The 23,001-nt window shown below is 56.9% G+C and overlaps 1 protein-coding gene across 2 annotated transcripts in view; it reads left to right on the top strand.

Annotated features, from left to right (window-relative positions):
- SNX17 (sorting nexin 17) overlaps positions 1-23,001 on the top strand; it is a 31,660-nt gene that overhangs the window by 5,520 nt on the left and 3,139 nt on the right. The window contains exons 2-7 of one of the 2 annotated variants that reach the window (XM_073335410.2): positions 16,279-16,353; positions 17,083-17,200; positions 19,392-19,456; positions 20,184-20,294; positions 20,637-20,727; positions 21,014-21,101. In XM_073335410.2, the coding sequence (XP_073191511.1) occupies positions 16,279-16,353; positions 17,083-17,200; positions 19,392-19,456; positions 20,184-20,294; positions 20,637-20,727; positions 21,014-21,101 (548 nt within the window). Of the gene's footprint in view, positions 1-16,278; positions 16,354-17,082; positions 17,201-19,391; positions 19,457-20,183; positions 20,728-21,013; positions 21,102-23,001 lie in introns of both variants that reach the window. The other variant, XM_073335409.2, reaches the window with a different exon arrangement.

Here is a 23,001-nt window from a genome sequence, read left to right as displayed (position 1 = left end):
CCTCGTGGGCTGCGCTGCTGGCCGAAGCATGCACTGGAGTCCTCGTCCTGCATTGCTGCGGGGCGCTAAGGGCTTCTGGGGGAAGAAGACAATTGGCTGCTTCTCCTACCTCTGTAGATTGGCCTTTCCCCAGAGCTGCTGACACCCACTAGGACACAGAGGTTTGTGCACCTCGGCCTCTCCTGTTTACCCCTGTGGCATGTAACCGTCTGGTCTCCTGTTTGGTCATTGTGGTCAGTATGTGGGTGCTGGTGGCTTGTGATATACTGGAGGTCAGACCAGGTGATCTGTGGTCCCTTCAGGCCTTAAACTTCATGACCCTGTCCTAGAGGGTCTTTCTGGATGTGCCCTGTGAGCCTCAGTCTCTGCTGTTCGTGCATCCAGCAAGCTGGGAGCACTTGGAGCTTGCGGCCCATCTAAATGGGGGAAGCATTGGCTGGACAGCCCCGGAGCCTGAGGCCTCTGTAACTCCCGAGCTGTGGCAGGGCTGGGTGCAAAGTGTCGCTTCCCCATTGCTCTGGCCACTGTGCTAACTGTGCCATGGGCACCTGGCCTTGAGAGCTGGGCTGAGTCCATCCTTGTCTTCTTGGGGGCTCCCACAGAAATATGTGTGGGCTAGGAGCACCCGGTGCTGCTTCTGACTCCATCTCCCCTGGAAACTATTAAAACCACATACGCGAATCAGTCCCCATTTGCAGGGCTCCCATAGGCACTCCCCCGACCAACTCTGGGGAGCAGACTGAATAGATTCATAGGCCAAGATTGGAAAAACTCAAATGAGGAGCTGCAGGGTCCCGGAGCTGGGTTCTTTGGTCTGGGCTTAGGAGCCCAGCTTCCCTTATTCCCTTGAAAATCTTGGCCAGGGCCCTTCTGATATCTAGTCTGACCTGCATGGCCCAGTAGTGTGTGGTTGAACAGGAGCCGATGGTTTCTCCAGTCTCAGACCCCAAGTGACAGAGAACCCTCCATTCAGTGGTCATTTACCTGAACTGTAAATGCGTGCACCTTATTCCCACCTGAATTTTTCTAGCTTTAGCTTCCAATCATTGGAGCACGTTCTGGCTTTGTCTGCTAGATTAAAGAGCTGTCTGCTTTCAGAACCGTTCTCCGCACTGAGCTGCTTATGAACTGTCATCAAGTCACTCCTTAACCTTCTCTTTTCTAAGCTAAGGAGACCGAGCTCCTTCGATTTCTCACTGTAAGGCGGGTTTCCAGCCCTTGAGTCATTCTTGTTCTCTTCTCTGAACCCTCTTCAGTTTTTGAGCATCCTGTACGAAGCATGTGAAGCCCAGAGCTGAGTACAGTGCTGCAATAATGGTCTTACCAATGCAGTATCAGGTAATACCAGCTCCTGGAAATTCTCCCCTGCTTGTGTTTCACTGCATGGCAAAAAGGTCCAAGTGCTGTGTGAACAAAGTTCCTCAGACCCCCCAAACAGGCTGAGCTGTGAACAACAGTGTTTTCCCCCAGAGAGCCAGGCCCTTCAGCTGCATCCTTACTGCTCGCTGTTTTCACTGGCTTGCATAATCTGTAAGGGTCAGGGCTGGGATCTGCCATGTCCTGTTGAGAATAGTGCCAAGTTTCTCTCTGGCCCTTCAGGGCTCCCTCCGGAGAGGGACGAGGATGATCACTTAGCCATGGGAAAGCCGACCTGCCGTTATCCCGGGGAGACTGCGAGGAATCCTGCAATGGGAAGGATTGGCTTGGCTGTTCTCACATCATTCCCTTTGTTCGGGGACAGCGCTGGTATAACGATGGCCAGTTGTGTCACTTGCACACCCTTCCCCAGGCCAGGGAAGGCTGGCTTACAGTAACAGTGGCAAGGCTAGTGGGGTTGGTGGTGTGTCCGCGAGACCCCAATAAACGACAGGGATTTCTAACCCAGAGTTGGGGGGCTTCCTGCTTGTAGGAGGCGCTCTCAGAAAGACGACCATCTTGGATTGAGCCCCCATTTGTGTCTCCCTTACCTGCGCACTTTCCCAGTGGATGAGGAAGAAGGGGCCGTGCTCACCAGGAGTGGCCTTCCAGGCTGCTGGCGCCCATCACCAGGCTGCGTGCTCTCTCACTAAGGGTCAGTGAGTGGCGGTGAGGGTGACATTGGGCAGCTGACAGCATGCGTGTTGCGGGGAGAGCCTGGGGTGTTCGGCTGCTGCTTCTGGAGGGAGGGAGTCCTGAGGTGACACTCGGAAATGGGCTCTGGATGCTGCAGGATATTGGGTGGGTGTTTCAGATGCGCTGCACATGTGTGCGGTTACCTCTGCTGTGTGTGGATGGAGACATGCGTTCTCTTCACGCTGCCAGGGCAGTATCCAGGCCTGCTGCATGGTGTGCTCTGTGGCGCAGGCCAAGAGCGATCCTGTGTAGGAGCTTCTTCACATAGAAAGTTAGGGTTGGAAGGGACCTCAGGAGGTCATCTAGTCCAACCCCCTGCTTGAAGCAGGACCAATCCCCAATTTTTGCCCCAGATCCCTAAATGGCCCCCTCAAGGATTGAACTCACAACCCTGGGTTTAGCAGGCCAATGCTCAAACCACTGAGCTATCCCTCTTCTCTGGGGTCTCCAACCAGCAGTGAGTGCGGCTGTGGCTGTCCCCTGCCCAAGAGGGGCTTGGAGACTGCAGTGGCCAGGCTTTAAGCCCCGTCAGGAGCAAGCCCCGTGGCTGGGATTCTGGGGAGTGAGGGGCCTCGGCTCCTCAAGCCCCTCCGGAAGGGAGGAGGCAGCCATTGGCATGTTTTAAGCCCAGCAGCTCTGCACATGGCTTAGGCCTCCGAGTGTGCAGAGCCATGGGACGCAGCCCCACGGTGTTCCTGGCCTGGGGGCAGCAAGGAGCCGTGCTGGGGACTCTGCTGAGGCCTCAGCTGGGTTTAGTTCTTTTTTGGTTGGAATCCACGGGGTTGCTCCCTGTTCTGGGAGGGGCTGAGTCCCTCCTCCGCAAACCTCTTTCCCCCTCCCTGCAGCTGGATAGCTTCGTTGTCTCAGCCCTGCCTGTGTCCAGGGCGGGCAGTGCTCCAAAGGGCCCTTAGAAAGAGTTCAGGGAGGGCACCAGAACTGCCCCAGCTGTAGCTCCTAGCCTGGCCCGTAGGGGCAAAGCTGCTGGCCTGCTCTGGGGATAGGGTCCCGCGCTGAGTCCCTCCCCTGATCCTTTCCCCAGGCTCCCTGCACTCTTCTCTGGCTGCCATTCTGCAGGAGCTGACTTAAAGATGCAGCTGCTGTGTGGTGTTAGGAGCCGTGCGGGACAGTCCAGCCCTGCCTGGCCTCCACGGGGGGTGCTGGTGCCCAGGTGTGGGCAGGGCACCCTCTACCCCTACGTGCCTGGCCCCAGTGGCTTGCTGCCTGGAGGGAGGGATTTGTGCTGCCTGTCTGAGGGGGCTGAAGCACACAGCCTGGCTCAGGACCTGGCAGCCAGCCCCCAGCTTCCTGTTTTGTTGAGCTGGAGTGTGAACGCCCTCCCTGCTTGGCTGCTCATTGGAGGAGCAGGGCCTGGAGCAGGGGAGCAGACTGTCTGAGGCAGCTTCCTGAGCGTCTGATGCCCCTGGCTGAGTTTTCACGCTGTGCCCTGGTGCGTGCTCGCTCCCGCTGGTGGCTGAGGGGCTGGCTCTAGACACAGAGCCATCTCTGACAGCAGGCAAAGGCCCCCTGGGCTGTGCTTTGGGGGGAGTGTTGGGAGCTCCAGGAGTGAAATCCACTCGTACTCTGCTGCTTTGGCAGCTTTCTTGCCTTTCCCGCTGTTCGTGGGGCTGGAGAGGGGTGAAAGTGCACATCCCCCACGAAGCTCGGCCTCCAGCTGCGCAGGATTGAATGGGGTCCCCAGCTCAGTCAGGGTCGCTCAGTGGCTCCTCACAGCAGAGCTGTGCAGCCTGACCCGAAGGTGACTGAACGTGACGACGAGTGTTGGGTTTGGGGCAGGGGTGTCGCCTCCTCCTACCGGTGGGGTCAGCGTGGCCGGGGCTGCGTGCCCTGCCCCTGCCAGCCATTGCCACCTGGTTGTGTTGCACTGCCCAGGCTGTGCAGGGAGTGTGCCGGGGTGGAGCTCGGTGCATTGCAGGAGCTCCGGGGGGTGGGGGCGTGAGTGTGTGTGTCGTCGTGGCCAGTCCCTGCTAGCACAGGTAGCCCCCTCACGTCATCCTGCTCACAAACTTGCCAAGAGCCATTTTCAAACCAGTGGAGCAGGAGAGCTAACTGGGTCCCAGAGCCTCACTCCTCAGCGCTAGCCTGTGTCCTCGTGGCTGGTTTATCTCTGTTCTTGGGCCAGCATTGACCTTTAGCTTCAGCAGCTCTTCTCCCTCCCCGGTGTGTACTGCCCTGCTGGATGTGGAGAGAGCAATCCCATCCCTGCTCAGCCTGCCTTTGGCGAGGCTAAGGCAGGCCAGTCTCCTCTCGGCACAGAGGCCCTCCGTTCCCCCAATCATCCTAGGAGCTCTTCTTTGCACCTGGTCCTGTTTGAGCAGTGCAGAGCTCTCACCAGACTTCATGCTGCAAGGCACCAGCTGTACAAGCAGCAGTGTGCCCTGAAATGGGGGCTCCCTGAGGGCTGCTCGGGGAGAGGGGCAGGGAGCCCTGGGCACCTCCATAGCTGTTGGCAGTTTTGTGGGCTGTGCCGGGGGCTGGAGTCAGGGAGCTGGGGGGGTGGCCAGGATGCTGAATGCCAGCCCTGCTGTTTCCTGTGGCTTGCGCCGGTGGGCACTGGGCTGAGAGGGAGTAGTGCTTATGAGTGTGGTAGGCCAGCTGCAGCAGTGAGCCCACTGCGGCTGTGCACCGGAAAGCTCTGTCCACGTGCAGGAGGAAGGCACGTTCTTACCACGGGTTTGCTAGCCCAAGGTGAACTCCCAGTGAAGATGGGGCAGCCTGCGGTTTTCACATGTGTTCACAGGGGAGCGCTGGCCATGGTAAAACACTCTGGGCCTCCCCTACCTGGGGACAGAGGCTTCCTCTCCAACTGCATTGGGGCCATTGTTTGTTGCCCGGTGTTGTGGTTACCTGCCAGGACTAGATCTGGGGCTGGGTTCCATAGGAGAGCAGCGCCGTTCTCTCCAGAATCTCACCTGCTTGTGCCTTGGGCAGAGCATGAAAGTGGATCAGCCCGCACCCTGGAGGTCGGTGGGTGGGTGGGCAGGGGCTGTCAGTGGCACACAAATGCTCCGGGCCCCTTGTGCCACACCGCCCTGGCCTCCTGTGCTCCCCATCTTGTTAGACCAGAAATTAAAAGGAATAGTGGCAAGGTGCAGGGCTCCCGAGTCCCCACTAGACCCCGATTCCAGTTGGTTATTATGTCCTGCCCCCGTTTGTACCACACCAGGGGTTCTCCAAACAAACAAGGGTCCCATTACTCTGCCCCTCCCTTGAGAGAGTGGGGAATCTAAGTAAAGGCAGTGGTGATCTCTCTTTGGCAGTTTTTTGGGTTTGCCCTTATGGGGTTTAGCTTCTCAGCTGGTAGTGTTTTTAATTGGGGTCTACCTTCAGTCCCTCCTCTTGGGGGCATCTTACCTTTTAGCTAGTCCATTCACTTCAGGGGTGATGAGGCCTGCAACTGTGTCCCTCTTGGCTGATCTGTCTCTGTGGTCAGCAGTCTCTGATGTACAGCTGTCTTCTTCCTGTTCACGCTTTTCCCTTGTTAAGCTCCCCCCACCTCTTGGCCTGGTTAGCGCTGATTGAGCCCAGGGAGCCTGCTAGCCTCCTCTACCTGAGTGAGGGTGCGCCCCTGCACACGAGGGTTACATGCCTGCAAGCTGCTTAAAAGGCCATAGTACTGGCTCAGCATAATGGGTGCCCCAAAAGAGAAAAGACAGTGAGAGGAGCAGAAGAATGCCACCATGGCTGAACAGCCGAGTGGTAGAGGCCATTTGAGGCGAAAAGGCATCCTTTCAACTCTAGAAGTCAGATCCTAGTGAAGCAAACAGGAAGGAAAGCAAACTCTGGCAGGTTAAGTATAAAAGTGTAATAAGGCAGGCCAAGAAAGAATTGAGAAGCAACATGCCAAAGATGAAAAGGGATGCAAAAACTCCCAGTGAGGATTTTTTAAAGTACATCAGAAGCAGGAAGCCTGCCAAACAGGCAGTGTCAATAGAATGTTTTAGTACAAATTGATAAGTTAAATAGTAATCAGTCACCAGGAGCAGATGGCATCACCCAAGGATTCTGAAGGAACTCAGATGTGAAACTGCAGAGCTCCTAACTGTGGGATGCAATCCGTCACTTGAATCCACTGCTGGACCATGTGTCTGGAGCGTAGCTAATGTGACACTCATGTTCTGAAAAGGGCTCCAGAGGTGATCCTGGCACTTCCAGGCTGGTGAGCCTACCGGGCACGTTGGTTGAAACTGTAGTTAAAAAAAAAAGAATGATCAGATACCGAGGTGAACGTGATTTGTTGGGGAAGAGTCAGCAGGGCTTTTGTAAAGGGAAATCCTGCCTCACCCGTCTGTCAGAATTCTCTGAGTGGGTGAACAAGCATGTAGAGAAGGGTTTTCCAGTGGCTAGAGTGTACTTGGATTTTCAGAAAGGCTTTGATGTGATCTCTCACCAAAGACTCTTTAGCCTCTTACTCCACCTTTTCATATTCTCTGTATGTGTATATATAGATATCTTCTTATTATATGTTCCATTCTATGCATCTGATGAAGTGGGTTGTAGCCCACAAAAGCTTATGCTCTAATAAATTTGTTAGTCTCTAAGGTGCCACAAATCCTCCTGTTCTTTTTGTGGATACAGACTAACACGGCTGCTACTCTGAAACCTTAAGTAAACTGAGCAGTCATGGGATATCAGGGGACGTCCTCTTATGGATCAGTAACTGGTTAAAAGATAGGGAACAAAGAGTATGAATAAATGGTCAGTTTTCACAATGGAGAGCAGTGAGCAATGCAGTCCCCTATGTATCTGTACTGGGATCAGTGCTGTTCAACATATTCATTAATGATCTGGATAAAAGAGTGAACAGTGAAGTGGATGAGTCTGCAGACGATAAGAGATCTTGGAGTCAACGTGGATAGTTCTCTGAAAACTTCAGCCCAACGCGCAGCAGCGGTATAAAAGGCCAACAATGTTAGGAAGCCATAGAAAATATCCTAATGCCACTATATACACATGTGGTACTCCCACACCTTGAATACTGTGTCCAGTTCTGGTTGCCCCATCTACAGTATAGTAGAACTGGAAAAGGTTTGGAGAAGGGCAACAGAGATGATCCATACATGGAGAGAGCTGTTCAGCTTAGAAAAGAGAAGACAAAGGGGGGATAATAGAGGGCTAGAAAATCATTTCTCTGTTCACTGTCTCCACACCAGGCATGTTATTTATCCTTTCCCACAATACAAGGCCAGGGGTCACCTGATGAAATTAATAGAGAGCAAGTCTATGACATACAAACAAGAGGAAGTATTACTTCATATAACACACAATTAACCTGTGGAACTCATTGCTATGGGTTCTTATGATGGCCAAAAGTATAAGTGGGTTCCAAAGAGAACTAGATAAGTTCATGGAGGCTAGGCTATTGGCTACTGGCCAAGATAGTCAGGGACACAACCCTGTGCTCGGGGTGACCCTAAATCTCTGCATGCCAGAATCTGGGAGGAGAAGACATGTGGCTCTCTCAAAAATCGCACTGTTCTGTATGCTCCCTCTGAAGCTCTGGTACAGGCCACTGGTGGAGGCAGAACGCTGATCTCGATGGACCAAGATCTGACCCTGTTTGGCAGCTCTTATGTTCTTAAGCCGAGAGTGGAGGGGCATCCCACGGTTTCCACCCTGATAGGCCTGCAGATGCCTGACTACTGCACTGGGCTGGCCAGAGCGTGATATGTGATTGCCATGCTGTCTGGAGTGACTCCTAGCTGTGAGTGCTGACCTCAGGGCAGCCTGTCAGAAACAGGGCAGGTACCCCAAGTGGATGGTGTGTTCTGTAATTAGATTTCAGCAACAGACAGTCCCCTCCAGCCTATCTTAGGGCTTATCTACACTACGCAGCTTTTAGCGACAAGGCTGTGTCGACACAGCCTTGTTGCTAAAAGTCAGCGTGTGTAAATGCTGTGTCGGTATTTTGTTGGCACTTTTGCCAAATAAATACTTCCAGCCCCGCAAGCGGCGTTAGCTTGTTGGCAGGAGAGCGCTCCTGCCGACAAAGCCATGTTCACACTGCCACTTGCGTCGGCAAAACTTTTGTCTTTTGTGGGGGGGGGCTTTTTTAAGTACCTGTGAAAGACAAAAGTTTTGTCGACAACTTCGCAGTGTAGACAAGACCTAAGAGTCTCCAGCCTATCTTCCACCGACACAAACAGAACTTTGTGATAATGGGCACTGAAACCAAAAATCAAACCACATCAGGTCTGGATCTTACACCAAAGGCAATGCTGGCAGCCAATTCTATAGTAATCTTACTAAAGGTTTATTAGCTAAGAGGAAACAAATGAGAGTTATTGAGAGGTTAAAGCAGGTACAATAACTGCACAGGTGAGTCAGTCTGTAACACCGAATGGTGGCAGTGATGTAATAAATGTCCAGTTTCCCAAAAGTATTTCAGGAGCTGGGTATCTCCGCTTTGCATCTGGTGTACTTCCCTGTAAGAATCCAAATAGTCCAGAGATGAGGGCTCTTCCTTTGCATTCGTTCTTGTATCATCTTCTGGCAGAAGACAAGCTGACCATTTCTCCACCATGGGGAGCTTTTCCTTTGATTAGGATGAGCAAGGAGCAATGCACTCGGAGTCTCTGACCTCCGCTTGTTACACACCGTAGCCATTTGCTTTGGAATTAGCACCTTTCCTGAGAGTCCTTCCTTAGCATTCCCCAAGGCGTCTTTGATGGCTGGTGAGTTGTTCAGTTCCGAGGGCATTTACAGTGTAAATGGTTGTGTCCCGAAGTCCCAGGTTGCTATTACATTAGGACAGACACAGATAAGTAAAAACAATGCGTGTAATATCCCCTTAGTTTTATGAAGTTTAAACACCCAATACACTTACCCAGTTATCACTTGGATCTATCCTAATACACCAGTAAATTGACCTGAATACGCTGCTGCATGAGCTGGTATGCCAGCATCATGCTTATCACAAAGGGGAGGTCACAAAAATTGAGCCAGGTTTCAGAGGGGGAGCTGTGTTCGTCTGTATCAGCAAAAACAACGAGGAGTCCTTGTGGCACCTTGGAGACTAACAAACTTATTTGGGCATCAGCTTTCGAAGGCTAAAACCCACTTCATCAGATGCATGGAATGGAAAATACAGTAGTAGGTTTAAATACACAGCACATGAAAAGATGGGAGTTGCCCTGCCAAGTGGGGGGTCAGGCTAACGAGCCAATTCAATTAACAGCAGGACACCAAGGGAGGAAAAATCACTTTTGTAGTGATAATGAGTGGCCCATTTCAAACAGTTGACAAGAAGGTGTGAGTAACAGTAGGGGGAAATTAGTATGGGGGAAATTAGTTTGTGTAGTGACCCATCCACTCAATCTTTATTCAGGCCTAATTTGATGCTGTCTAGTTTGCAAATTAATTCCAGTTCTGCAGTCTCTCGTTGGAGTCTGTTTTTGAAGTTTTTTTGTTGAAGTATTGCCACGTTTAGGTCTGTAATCAAGTGACCAAAGAGATTGAAGTGTTCTCCGGGTGGTTTTTGAATGTTATAATTCCTGATGTCCAATTTGTGTCCATTTATTCTTTTACATAGAGACTGTCCAGTTTGGCCAATGTACATGGCAGAGGGGCATTGCTGGCACATGATGGCATCTATCACATTGGTGGATGTGCAGGTGAATGAGCCCCTGATAGCATGGCTGATGTGGTTAGGTCCTGTGATGGTGTCCCCTGAATAGATCTGTGGGCACAGTTGGCAACGGGCTTTGTTGCAGAGTTTGGTTCCTGAGTTGGTGTTTTTGTTGTGTGGTGTGTGGTTGCTGGTGAGTATTTGCTTCAGGTTGGAGGGCTGTCTGTAAGCGAGGACTGGCCTGTCTCCCAAGGTCTGTGAGAGTGAGGGATCCTCCATCTTGAAGCAAATTGAATTCCAGAGCCTAAGGACTCTGCCGTCAGCCTCAGTGAACTGGCGTGATGTAGCCTGCCAGCTGCTCACTGACCCTTCCACACAGCCACAGCTCCCAGTGGCCTGCTGAGATCCACCAGGTCAGCTCCATGGCATGGCCTGGGTGGCAGCAGAAAGCCCACAGCCTCTGGTCCTCGGGAGCCCATCGCCTCGGGAGCCCATGGGGCACTTTGACTCCGCAGGGAGTGCCAAGGACCGTGTGAGGCATCAGCCCTTGTCTCTGAGCCCTCTGTGGGGTTGCCCTCACTCTCACACCCCTCCCCTCAGGGGCAGAGGCTGTCCTTGGCCTGTTTGCTACCAGGCTGCAGCATGGCTTTGCTCCCTCATGCCAGTGAGCACAGCTGCTGCTTACCCTTGCTCGGGGGGCAGAAGGGGGCCCTCTCTCGTCCCCAGGCACTATGTGTCTGTGCTGGTGCATCTCCCGGCGGAGGAGCTGCCCAGGGGTCCCTGTGCCGCTGCAGAGAGGCTATGTGTGGGGAGGGCAAGGAGGCTGCCTGGTGTGAGGGTGCCTTTCCCCCTGGGGCTGGCAGTGAGCCCTTGGTGCAGAACTCTACGCAGCCATGCTGTGAGCCCTGCTGGGGAATTGCCTCCCGTCTTGCAAAGCTTCTGCCTCACTGGCAGGGCTCCCCATGGATTTGGTGATTGGAGCTGGGGCAAGGGCTAGAGGGAAGGAGGCCTTAAGGTCACACTGCCCAGCACTACTGTAGCTGATTCCCAGCCTACACTGTTTACCGTCCCTCCTCCCTGTTCTTGTCCCCTGGGCCCTTGTTAGTGCTGGAACTGCATTGGCTGGGCCGTGGAGCCAGCCTCTGGAGCATGGCCTCCCTGCGGATCCCCCAGCTCCTCATTGGTATTCCAGGCAGGGCCGTATCCGCGTCGGCTGCATGGTGCGGCTCCTCACTGCCTCTGAGGCATTGGCCTCTGTGCTGGGACCCCGGGGAGGGCGAGTCGCCCCGCAGCAGACTTGGCAGGTCCCCGTGTCTGGGGGGTGTAGCAGAGACCAAGCAGGCCTGACCATGGAGTGAGCGGTCCCTCTCCCCACTCTCCTCAGTCCCCCACAGTCCCTGCTATCCCAGCCAAGGTGCTCTCCCTCCAGCTCTGCCGGGGACAGGGAGGGCAGCCTCACTGTACACTTCTGGCCTGTGGTAGGCCACGTGCACTGCCCCGGCTAGCTTGGGAAAGGGGTTTGGAGCTCCAGGGCCCGCTGTTGGGCTGTGGTGCCCCAGAGTTCAGGCGAGGACCCCTCGAGCTGCTCCAGACCTGGAGGGGTGGTGCTGCTGTTGTCTCCCCATCATTTGGGGTTCCAGGCCAGGGGAGGGAGCGGAGCCTGGCATGTGCTTGCAGGCTGGGGCCGCAGCCTGGGGCAGTGCAGGCCAGGGTGGGAACCTCCTGCCGATTGAACATGCCCCGAGTGGCTCGGCAGCAGTTCTGCGGAAAAGGACCTAGGGGTGACAGTGGACGAGAAGCTGGATATGAGTCAGCAGTGTGCCCTTGTTGCCGAGAAAGCTAACAGCATTTTGGGATGTATAAGTAGGGGCATAGCGAGCAGATCGAGGGACGTGATCGTCCCCCTCTATTTGACATTGGTGAGGCCTCATCTGGAGTACTGTGTCCAGTTTTGGGCCCCACACTACAAGAAGGATGTGGAAAAATTGGAAAATGTCCAGCGGAGGGCAAAAAAAATGATTAGGGGACTGGAACACATGACTTATCAGGAGAGGCTGAGGGAACTGGGGATGTTTAGTCTGCAGAAGAGAAGAATGAGGGGGGATTTGATAGCAGCCTTCAGCTACCTGAAAGGGGGTTCCAAAGAGGATGGATCTTGACTGTTCTCAGTGGTAGCAGATGACAGAACAGGGAGCAATGGTCTCAAGTTGCAGTGGGGGAGGTTTAGGTTGGATATTAGGAAAAACTTTTTCACTAGGAGGGTGGTGAAGCACTGGAATGGGTTCCCTGGGGAGGTGGTGGAATCTCCTTCCTTAAATATTTTTAAGGCCCAGCTTGACAAAGCCCTGGCTGGGATGATTTAATTGGGGTTGGTCCTGCTTTGAGCAGGGGGTTGGACTAGATGACCTCCTGAGGTCCCTTCCAACCCTGATATTCTATGATCATGTGATCCAGCCCCTGTTGTCCAGTCCCAGGTTCTGGCAGTCAGAGGTTAGGGGACACCCGAAGCATGGGGTTGTATCCTGAACATCTTGCCTAATAGCCTTTGGTGGACCTGTCCTCCATGAACTTATCTCTTTTTTTTTTTTTTAACTCTCTTATACTTTTGGCCTTCACAACATCCCCTAGCAATGAGTTCCACAGGTTAACTGTGCTCTGTTCATTCCCTCTGGGGCAGCTGGCATTGGCCACTGTCAGAAGACAGGATACTGGGCTGGGACCTTTGGTCTGAGCCAGTCTGGCTGTTCTTATGTTGTGTGAAGAAATACTTCATGTTTCTTTTAAATGTGCTGCCTACTAATTTAATAGGGTGACCCCCGGTTTGTGTGTTAAGTGAAGAGGTAAATGACATGTCCTTATTCACTTGCTTCACACCAGTCATGATTTTATAGACCTCCATCCTATCCCCCCTTCGTCGTTTCTTTTCCATGCTGAACAGTCCCAGTCTTATTAATCTGTCCTCAGCTGGGAAGTTGTTCCATCCCTCTAAATATTTTTGTTGCCTTTCTCTGTACTTTTTCCAATTCCAGTATATCTTTTTTGAGCAGGGCGACCAGATCTTCAAGCAGTATTCAAGGTGGGGGCGTACCATGGATTTATATAGTGGTATTGTGTTGTTTACCGTCTTCTTATATATCCGTTTCCTAACATCCTGTTGGCTTTTTTGACTGCCGCTGCACATTGAGTGAATGTTTTCAGAGAACTATCCACAGTGACTCCAGATCTCTTTCTTGTGTGGTAACAGCTAATTCAGACCCCATCATTTTATATGGATAGTTGGGATTGTTTTCCAATGTGCATTACTTTGCATTTACCAACACTGAATTTCATCTGCCATTTTATTGCCCAGTCATCCAGTTTCGTGAGGTCCCTTTGTAACTCTTCGCAGTCAGCTCTGGACTTAACTATCTGGAGTAATTTTGTGTCTTCTGCAAATTTTTCCACCTCATTGTTCACCCCTTTTTCAGGATCATTTATGAATATGTTGAACAGCACATGTCACAGTACAGAGCCCTGGGAGACCCTGCTGTTTACCTCTCTGCTTTATGAAAACTGACCATATATTCCTAGCCTCTGTTTCCTGTTTGTTAACCAATTACTGATCCATGAGAGGACCTTCCCTCTTATCCCATGACAGCTTACTTTGCTCAAGAGCCTTTGGTGAGGGATCTTGTCAAAGGCTTTCTGAAAGTCCAAGTACACTATATCCACTGGATCCCCCTTGTCCACATGCTTGTTGACCCTCTCAAAGAATTCTAATAAATTGGTGAGGCAGGATTTCCCTTTACAAAAGCCGTATTGAATCTTCTCCAGCATATTACGTTCATCTGTGTCTGATAATTCTGTTTTTTACTATAGTTTCAGCCAGTTTGCCTGGTATTGAAGTTAGGCTTACTGGCCTGTAATTGCCAGGATCGCCTCTGGAGCCTTTTTTAAAAACAGCATCACATTAACTATCCTCCAGTCATCTGGTACATAGGTCGATTTAAGCGATACCATGGTTTTTTTCTGCAGTTTCATGTTTGAGTTCCTTCAGAACTTTTGGGTGAACCCTGTCTGGTCCTAGTGACTTAATACTTTTTAATTTGTTCCAAACCCTTCTCTATTGAGCCTTCAATCTGGGACAGTTCCTCTGATTTGTCACCTGAAAAGAATGGCTAAAGTATGGGAATCATCACCACGTTTTCCGCAGTGAAGACCAATGCAAAGAATTCATTTAGGTTCTCCACAATGGACTTGTCTCCCTTGCGTGCCACTTTAGGCACTTCGCACATCCCATCGCCCCACTGACTTCCTCATTTTTGTGTGGTTCCCCTTTTTGAAATGAAATGCTACTGTGGTGGGCTTCTTGGGAATTTTTCCCTCACAAGGATATTGAATTTAATTAAATTTTGGTCTCTGTAACTTCTTCATCCTCGTGATATGACTGGAGTACCTCATCCTGCTTCTTTCCAAATGCAGAACTTGAACATTCCTGGCTTTCCTGCAGCATTATTCAAATTTTCCCCATCTAATAATGGGCCTGTACCATTGGTAGGATTTTTATTCCTGACAGAATTAAAACCAAAAAACCCTCCTTCCTATTGTCCTTACCTAAGTTCCCTTGAAGCTGTTTGGCCGCGCAGGAGCCTATTAAGCGCCGCACAGGTGCTCAGGGCTGCGGTGGGGGGAGATGCCTCTCCCACCCAGACCAGGTGCTGCTGTGGGGAGAGAGAGCTTGGGGGTAGTCCTCTCTCTCTCTCTCTCTCTCTCTCCCTGTTGTAGCCCCAGGGCAGCCTGCACCCCAAACCCTTCATCCCCAGCCTGACTCTAGAGACTGCACCCCCAGCCAGAGCCCTCACCCCCCCCATGCCTCTGCCCCAGCCCTGAGCCCCCTTCCACACTCCGAACCCCTCAGCCCCACACATCACCTCTATATTGGTGCACATAACAAAATTCATTCCGCATGTGTGGGGAAAAACTAGAGGGAACACTGGTGCTTGCTCTGCCAGCCATGGATTTTTCCATGATGTCTTTAGCTTCCCTTATCAGTTTTGTACATGTCATAATTTCTAATCTATGTTGATTGCTATTTTGTTCTCCTTTTTCCCAGTTATATATTTATTTAAATAGCACTGTCCTTGTGCGTGGTCCTGCTGCTTTGTGGTTTGGCTGCCTAGCTGTCCACCGGCAGCGAAGGCTCAGTGCCGTCCAAGCCAGCAGTGTTCTGGGGATTGTAGGGGACAGCTCTGCACAGCGTGGGCCCTAGCGGGCCCTAGCGTTCTAAATCTGGAATGGGAGAGCAAACAAGCAAAGGTCGTAATCACCTCTTGAGTCAGCAGCTGCTGCTAAGGGATGAGTCCTTTTCTGTTCTCTCACAAGCCTGTCTTCAGGCAGCCCTGCCCCCCTCTCCCAGGGGCAGTCAGGGAGTTGGCAAGCTCCTGACACACCCTGGAAAGGCCTGTGTGGCAGTGGCCTGACCATTCTCCCTCCTCAGGCATCTGACTTCTCTGGCTAGTGAACAGAGAGAGAGAGAGAGTCCCTGGCCAGCGAGAGGGAGGGAGCCGGGAGCCCCATGCTGGGGACCGGATGGTGTCAGGCAAAGCTGCGGCTTCCTGGGGGTGGAGTTTCCAGTGCCAGGGGCCAAGGGAAGGTGGGTGCATGTGATGCTGTCTCCAAGTACCTCTGTGGGGGAGAGTCTCGGAGCAGGCAGATCCTCGCTCTCCCGGGCCATGGCAGGACCAAAGGTGCCAGTGTTCCGGGGGGGGCCTTCGCCGTGGAGACAGGGCGGATCTCCCGCCCTCGGAGGCTTCATGGCCAGCTGGGCTGTGTCTGCCGACAGCTCCGCTGCGGCTCCACACGCGGCGTGGGTGGGTGCATGGCTCGCCGGGGGTGGGGGGTCTCTGCCCAGCGCGGTGCAGGGGTCACGTGGGGTGATGGGTTGGTCCCTTCTGGCCTTAGGTGTTCTGAAGTCCCCCAGGTGACTCCCAACCTGTCAGGATTGCCCTGAGGAGTCCAGCTCTAGTCCCCCTCTGCTGGGTCTGCCCCCACCCCCAGGGTCCACACTCACCCCTCCCTGGGCTTTGCCTCCACGCCTGCTCCCCTCCCCCAGAGACACCTGGCCCGGGCTGCAGCCCTCACTGTGCTGCCCCCCAGCCGAGCCCCATCTCCTGGAGGGTGCTGCTGCTTGCTGAGGGTCTCCCGCAGCCCCGAACTCTGTAACGACGACTAGGGCTGAGCAGGAGCTGGTGGCCAGCTGCTGTACCACAGCAAAACCCACGTGGGCTCTGTGGGGCTGGCAGAGGGCCTGGGCCTGTGGGGGGCGTCCCAACTTCAAACAAGACTCCCTGCGGCCCTGCCTGGGAGGCCCGAGCTGTGCCTGTGGGCTGGGAGTGGGTGCAGGGCAGGGCCCTCCCGCAGCGCCCGGGCCAGGTCACGGGCCAGGTCTGCCTCTCCCCCAAACACCTCCCCTGCTCAGCGGGTGCTGGGGTCTCTCCTCCCCTCCCCGGCCTTGGTGGGTTCCCCTGCCCCGTTCAGGGCTCCCCAGCTCTGCTCCCGGCGGCGCCCCAGACGGGTGATTCTGGGGTTACTTCCCCCTGCAGGCCTACAACGTCCACGTGAACGGCGTGCTGCACTGCCGAGTGCGCTACCGGCAGCTGCTGGGCCTGCATGAACAGGTGAGTCGCGCCCGCCTGCCGCAGCCCGGAGGGCAGCTCTGTCCCCTGCTCCCCGCCAGCCAAGAGCAGCCCAGAGCTCCCCGGCAGCCGCTCCCCTCCTCAGCACCAGTCGTTCCTGCCGGGCAGGTGCCCGGTGCCCTGCTGAGATCTCCAGCTCCGCTTCCCTTGCGGGTGGGGAAGAGTCTGGCCCATGTGGCGGCCAGGCTCTAAGGGGCGTGGGGGGAAGCTGAGCTGAGCTGCTGAGAATCCGCCATTCCTGGCTCCGCGCAGGGCAGGAGCTGTCTGGGGTGGCTCCTGGGCAGCCCTGGCACAGTCCCCTGCCAGCCCCTGGGCCCCACCAAGCGCTCTCTGCTGCGGGTGGAAAGGGCTGTCGCAGTCCGCAGGGCCGCTCCGGGCTGTCCGAGATGTGAGCACTCCTGCTGTGTGAGGCACTCGCTGCCTGGGCTTCGCAGCGCGGGGCCCTCCGTCCCTCCATCACCAGGGCGGGCACAGGGTTCCCTCGGGGTGCCTTGGTGAGACGTCCCTCAGGGCCCCGGGTGGTGAGCGGGATGGGCTCTCCCTCATGTTTGGGGCCATGGAGTTAGATGCTACCCCAGCTCCGGTTCAGAGGATGCTCCCCGTGCCCCAGGACAGGGTGGGGAAGACTCAGGCCAGGGGGCGATGGTGGGGCCTATGGGTCTGTCCAGGTGTGCCCCTGGGGCGTCTCAGTGTTCTGTGCTCTCCTTCCAGCTAAGGAAAGAGTATGGGGCCAATGTGGTGCCCGCCTTTCCTCCAAAGAAGATCTTCACCCTCACCCCGGCGGAGGTGGAGCAGAGACGAGAGCAGCTGGAGAAGTACATGCAGGCCGGTAAGTGGGCAGGCAGGCAGCGCTAGCTTGAGCCCTGCTTGGCTTGGGGCATCTCTCCAAGCGTGGAACCAGGCCTGGGCCATTAGCTGACCACTCACAGCGGCTGACTCTGGGCAGCCCGGCCTGGGCTCTCCACGGCTTCATGCCCCAGTAGCAGCCCCTCCTAGACCTCAGGCTGGCAGAGGTGGGCATGTCTGTGTGTGTCATCCACACACAGCCATGTGGGTCCATATGCCCCAACCTGGGAACAGTCTCTGGGAGGAATCCTTCAGTGACCCAGACCCCCCGAGGTCTCACTCTTCCCCCAGGGTGAGCCACGCGGCCTTGCTGCCTCCTGAGACTGGGCCCCTGGGGCTGCAGATCCCTGCCCCACCCTGGGAGTTCTGGGCAGCGAGTCTGGGACAGACCCTGGGGTAGACGTGCTCTATCTGGGGGAGCAGCACCCCTGCCAGCGTCTGCAGGGACACCCAGCCAGCGCGGGCAGACAGGCGGGTGTATCCGTGGCCTGGCACACGGCACAGGCAGCCCTGGGGTCTCCAGAGAAGTGAAGGTTCCAGCAGAGTCCGTTCTGGGCAGCTGGCGCCCAGTCCAGCTGCAGCAACCCCCAGGGTTCAAGCTCTGTCCCCACATCTGTCTGATCTCCTTTGTCAGACTCTGCGGTGCCCCTGAGTGCTCCCCAAAGTCCATACTTAGCTTTCCCCCCCCCCGGGCTTTTGTTCCCAAGCTGGGGGATGCGGCTCAGCCCCCTGCAGAGGGGTGGGACCATCCATGGTGGTTGGTCGCCAGGTGTCCATGTCCTGGCCATGGATCTGCCCTTCTCTTCTCAAGAGCTGCATGGAGATGGGACCTAAGGGTCCAGGCCGCCAGGCGCCGTCCACACCTGTGTCTTCGCCTGCCCCTAGAGCCCCCAGACCTTCCCACCTGTTGGGAAACAGTGCTGCACACCGGGGAAACTGAGGCACACACAGGCTTCATAAAATCATTACTAAAAATTCCCAATTTCACAGTCCGTGTGCGCGTGTCTGTTTGTGCTCTCAGCACTGGGGGTTCCATTGGAGATGGGGGGGTGCTCTCTGGGTGTGTGGGGTACCATGGGGGTCGGGCGGTCCTTAGGGATTGGAGGCGCTCTCTGGGAGTGGGGTACCAAGGTGGGTCAGGGAGTTCTGTGAGAGCTCAGGGGGTTGTCTCTGGGTGTGTGGGGTACCATGGAGGGTTGGGGGTTTTGGTGATGGTTCAGGGGTGTGCTCTCTGGGTGTGTGGTGTAACATGGGGGGATGAGGGGTGAGAATTCGGGGGCCAGGGTGGTGTTCCAGGGAGGAGTGTGTGGCTCCCTCTGGGCTGGGTTTCTCTGGGCTGGGTGCTGGGGGGGGGCATCTCTGGGGCGGGGGGAGGTGCGGCTCTCTCTGGGCAGGGGGGGCGTCCTGGGGGGGCTCTCTGGGCTGGGTTTCACAGGGCAGCGGGGGGGCGTCTCTGGGGCGGGGGTTTCACAGGGCAGCGGGGTGGCTCTCTCTGGGCAGGGGGGGCGTCCTGGGAGGGCTCTCTCTGGGCCGGGTTTCACAGGGCGGCGGGGGGGGCGTCTCTGGGGCGGGGGGAGGTGCGGCCCTCTCTGGGCAGGGGGGGCGTCCTGGGGGGGCTCTCTGTTCTGGGTTTCACAGGGCGGCGGGGGGGGCGTCTCTGGGGCGGGGGGAGGTGCGGCCCTCTCTGGGCAGGGGGGGCGTCCTGGGGGGGCTCTCTGTTCTGGGTTTCACAGGGCAGCGGGGGGGTGTCTCTGGGGCGGGGGTTTCACAGGGCAGCGGGGTGGCTCTCTCTGGGCAGGGGGGGCGTCCTGGGAGGGCTCTCTCTGGGCTGGGTTTCACAGGGCGCCGGGGGGCGTCTCTGGGGCGGGGGGAGGTGCGGCCCTCTCTGGGCAGGGGGGGCGTCCTGGAGGGGCTCTCTGGGCTGGGTTTCACAGGGCAGCGGGGGGGCGTCTCTGGGGCGGGGGTTTCACAGGGCAGCGGGGTGGCTCTCTCTGGGCAGGGGGGGCGTCCTGGGAGGGCTCTCTCTGGGCTGGGTTTCACAGGGCGCCGGGGGGTGTCTCTGGGGCGGGGGGAGGTGCGGCCCTCTCTGGGCAGGGGGGGGCGTCCTGGGGGGGGCTCTCTCTGGGCTGGGTTCTGGACGTGCCGCCTGACTCCTGGGTTTGTTCCACCCTTAGTGCGGCAGGACCCAGTGCTGGGAGGCAGCGAGACCTTCAACAGCTTCCTGCGCAAGGCGCAGCAGGTGAGCAGGGGCAGAGGAAGGGGTGCAGGGGGCGGCTGGCTGTGGGAGTGGGGGGTGTTGGCTCCATGGGGTAGGGGCTACGCCCAGCTCCCACCGTCGGTAACGGGGACCTCGCAGTGAGACAGATCCCCTGGACTCTCACTCTTCTTCTGGGGTCAGCCGTGCAGTCTCCCTGCCTCCTAGCCCCTGGGCTCCAGCCCACCTGCCTCAACCCACGGAGGCTCCCGGCACAGAGACCGCGCCGGCCAGGCATTTGGGGTGTCCGCCCCGGCGCGTGGCACAGACAGTCCGTAGGGGAGCACAGAGAAGTGGGGGTTCGAGCCGCGCTCAAGTCCATCCCGGTGAGTCCAGCCCCAGCTGTGTGGTCACGAGCCCATGGTTGGGCTGTGTCTCTGTCTGCCTTCCTCAGTCAGAGCCCTCCGGGTCGCCTGCCCTGCCTCCTGCTGAGCCGGGAGTCGCTGGTGCTGGGTCTCTGGGCCCCCCGATCAGCCAGCTCCGGGCTGACTGTTCATTCCACCCAGCAGGGAGGTGACGCCCACCTCGGGTCTCTAACCACACCCCTCCCCCACCCCCATCCTGGGGAGCAATGCAAAGTACTGGGGAAACTGAGGCACACCTAAACATCCTAAAAAGAGGACAGAAAACTCCCCCTGGTCACGGGCGGGGGTGTGGGCAGGGGCTGCGGGGGCAGGGCGCAGAGCCCCCTCACCTTGTCCCCATGCCCCAGGAGACGCAGCAGATCCCCACTGAGGAGGTGCAGCTGGAGGTGCTGCTCTCCAACGGCCAGAAGGTCACGGTCACCATCCTGACCTCAGACCAGACGGAGGACGTCCTGGAGGTAGGTGCGGCGGGGCAGAGGCGCTGGTGGGGGGCACAGGTGCGGGAAGGGCCTAGGGAGCGAGAGCAGGGCCTGTGCTGGGGCAGGGGGCGAGCTCTAGGTCGCTTCCCGGCGTGTCCTCACCCCCGGGCTGGGCTGTCTCTGGGGTCGCTCACCAACATCCCCACACCTCCCCCTCAGGCTGTCTCTGGGGTCTTTGCCATCTGGGGTGCCCAGGGCCCCTGTGCGTGCCCTGGTGCCCAGCCCTGTAGCAGCCTGGCTGGAAGCAGGGTGTGGTGGGGGCTGTGGCCCCGGGCAGGGCTCGGGGCTGCGGGAAGTGGTAACTCTCTGCTTGCTCACCAGGCCGTCGCCTCCAAGCTGGATCTGCCTGAGGACCTAGTTGGCTACTTCAGCCTCTTCCTGGCAAGAGAAGCCAAGGACGGAGCCTTTTCCTGTGAGTGCCTCCCTCCTGGGGGCTGCAGCCCGGGAGCCCCGTGGTGGGCCTTGGGGTGGGGGAGGGGAGGGCAGGGCGCCGGGCGTGGGGCAGGCCCCTGGGAAAGGAGGGCAGGGCGCCGGGCGTGGGGCAGGCCCCTGGGAAAGGAGGGCAGGGCGCCGGGCGTGGGGCAGGCCCCTGGGAAAGGAGGGCAGGGCGCCGGGCGTGGGGCAGGCCCCTGGGAAAGGAGGGCAGGGCGCCGGGCAGGCTGAGCTGCGGGGCTCTGAATGCTGCTGTCCCTTGTCAGTCATGAGGAAGCTGCAGGAGTTTGAGCTGCCGTACGTGTCTGTCACCAGCCTCCGCAACCCCGAGTACAAGATCATCCTGCGCAAGAGGTGAGTGGCTCAGCCGGCCAGGCGGCCTGCGGCCCCCCCCAGCCCAGGGCAGGACCTCGCTGGGCCGAGGGAGTGAGGAGCAAGGGCCCCTCTGTTCCGGGGATCCGTGACTCTTCCTGCCCTGTTCTCCGGGGTGCTGCCTGGCCACGCTTTCCCCAGCGCGGGTCACGCCACGCGGAGACTTCACCCAGTGCCGATCGGCAGGGATCTGGCAACGCCCCCACCGCCGCGCTCTTCCGAGAGCCGTTTCTCTCGCTGGGCCCTTGTCTCTGAGCCTCCCGCGCTCCCGGCTGGCTGGAGCTGCGCTGGGTGCACCTGCTCGGCGTGCTTTGGCTCCCAGGTGTGCTAATGGCCTCCCACAATAAGGTTTGGTCACTTCACTCCCGTTGTCTCTGCCAGTGTCTCCACCTGTGCTGGTTCCAGCCAGTTCTCGTGAGAGGAGCCGCTCTCACCCAGGCAGCATCCCTGCTGCTTGGCCATGCCTTGTTCCTTTTTGCAGTCAGTGTGCATATAGCAGGGTACCCCGGGTAAACTGAGGCACGCCTGTCCTAAAAGTATTAGCAAAAACTCCGCTGTGCACCATGCCTCATTCCCTTTTACACTCAGCCCTGGTCTGCATGAGAGAATTGCTTTTGGTCGTGTCGTGAATACCCCGAGTGACAGACTGACGCCATGTAGACAGCGCTGTGTTAGTGTGGAGCTGAGTTGTCTTCACCAGACATGCTGTAAATCTGCAGTGTAGACCTGCCCTCAGTGTGCTTAGTGAGCAGGGTAAACTGAGCCACATGTATAGAGCATAAAATCTTCACCAAAAAGTCCCTTGTCTCACCTTGGGCCCAATCAGGCCCCCCGGGCCCTACTCTGCTGCGCAGCATGGAGAACGAGAGCCTGGCCTAGCTATCTGAAAAGCCCTGGGCCCCACAGATTAGGGCAGGGCCCAAGGGGCTGGAGTGTGTGGCAATGCCCTGCCTGTGCCTCCCCCCTTGAGCGGCACCCTCTCCCAGGTGTGTGGCTAGACCCCCCACTGCGCACACACAACACCTCCCGGCTCTTGTTCTCATTGATGCTTGTGATGAAGTGGGAATTTTAAAATATTTTGTATGAAGCCTGTGTGTGCCTCAGTTTCCCCTGTGTGAGGCACAGTTCCCCAGCAGGTGGGAAGGTCTGGGGGCTCTGGGGCAGGTGAAGACACAGGTGTGGATGGTGCCTGGTGGCCTGGGCCCTTAGGTCCCATCTCCATGCAGCTCTTGAGAAGAGAAGGGCAGATCCATGGCCAGGATGTGGACACCTGGCGACCAGCGACCCAGAGAGACGGGGATTCCCTGCCCCTCTGCAGGGGAGCTGAGCCCCATCCCCCAGCTTGGGAGCAAAGGCCTGGGGGTGGAGGGGGCTAAGTGTGGGCTGTGGGGAGCAGTCGGGGGCACCCCGGGAGTCTGACAAAGGAGATCGGACAGACGGGGGGACAGAGCTTGAACCCCAGGGGTCACTGCAGCTGGGCTGGGTGCCAGCTGCCCAGAACGGACTCTGCTGGAACGGGCCCAGTCTCAGGAGGCGGTGAGGCCGCATGGCTCACCCTGGGGGAAGTGAGAGACCCCGGGGGGTCCTCCCGGAGCCGTTCCAGAGCCCCGACCCTGTGAGTCTGTGACAATGCTGGTGGCCTGGCGAGAGCATTCAGAGCAGCAGCCGTGTTAGTCTGTATCCGCAAAAAGAACAGGAGGACTTGGGGCACCTTAGAGACTAACCCATTTATTTGAGCGTCGGATGCATCCCATGCAGTGAGCTGCAGCTCACGAAAGCTCACGCTCAAATAAATGTCTTCGTCTCTAAGGTGCCACAAGGACTCCTCTTCTTTTTGGGGAGAGCAGTGACTGGGCTGGGGTCACTCCACAGGGCTAGGAGT

The sequence above is a fragment of the Lepidochelys kempii genome, chromosome 3 (genome assembly GCF_965140285.1).
Source record: "Lepidochelys kempii isolate rLepKem1 chromosome 3, rLepKem1.hap1, whole genome shotgun sequence".
Classification (NCBI taxonomy): Eukaryota; Metazoa; Chordata; order Testudines; family Cheloniidae; genus Lepidochelys; species Lepidochelys kempii.
Note: the sequence above shows the minus strand (reverse complement) of the source record. Positions and strands in the feature narration are given on the sequence as shown.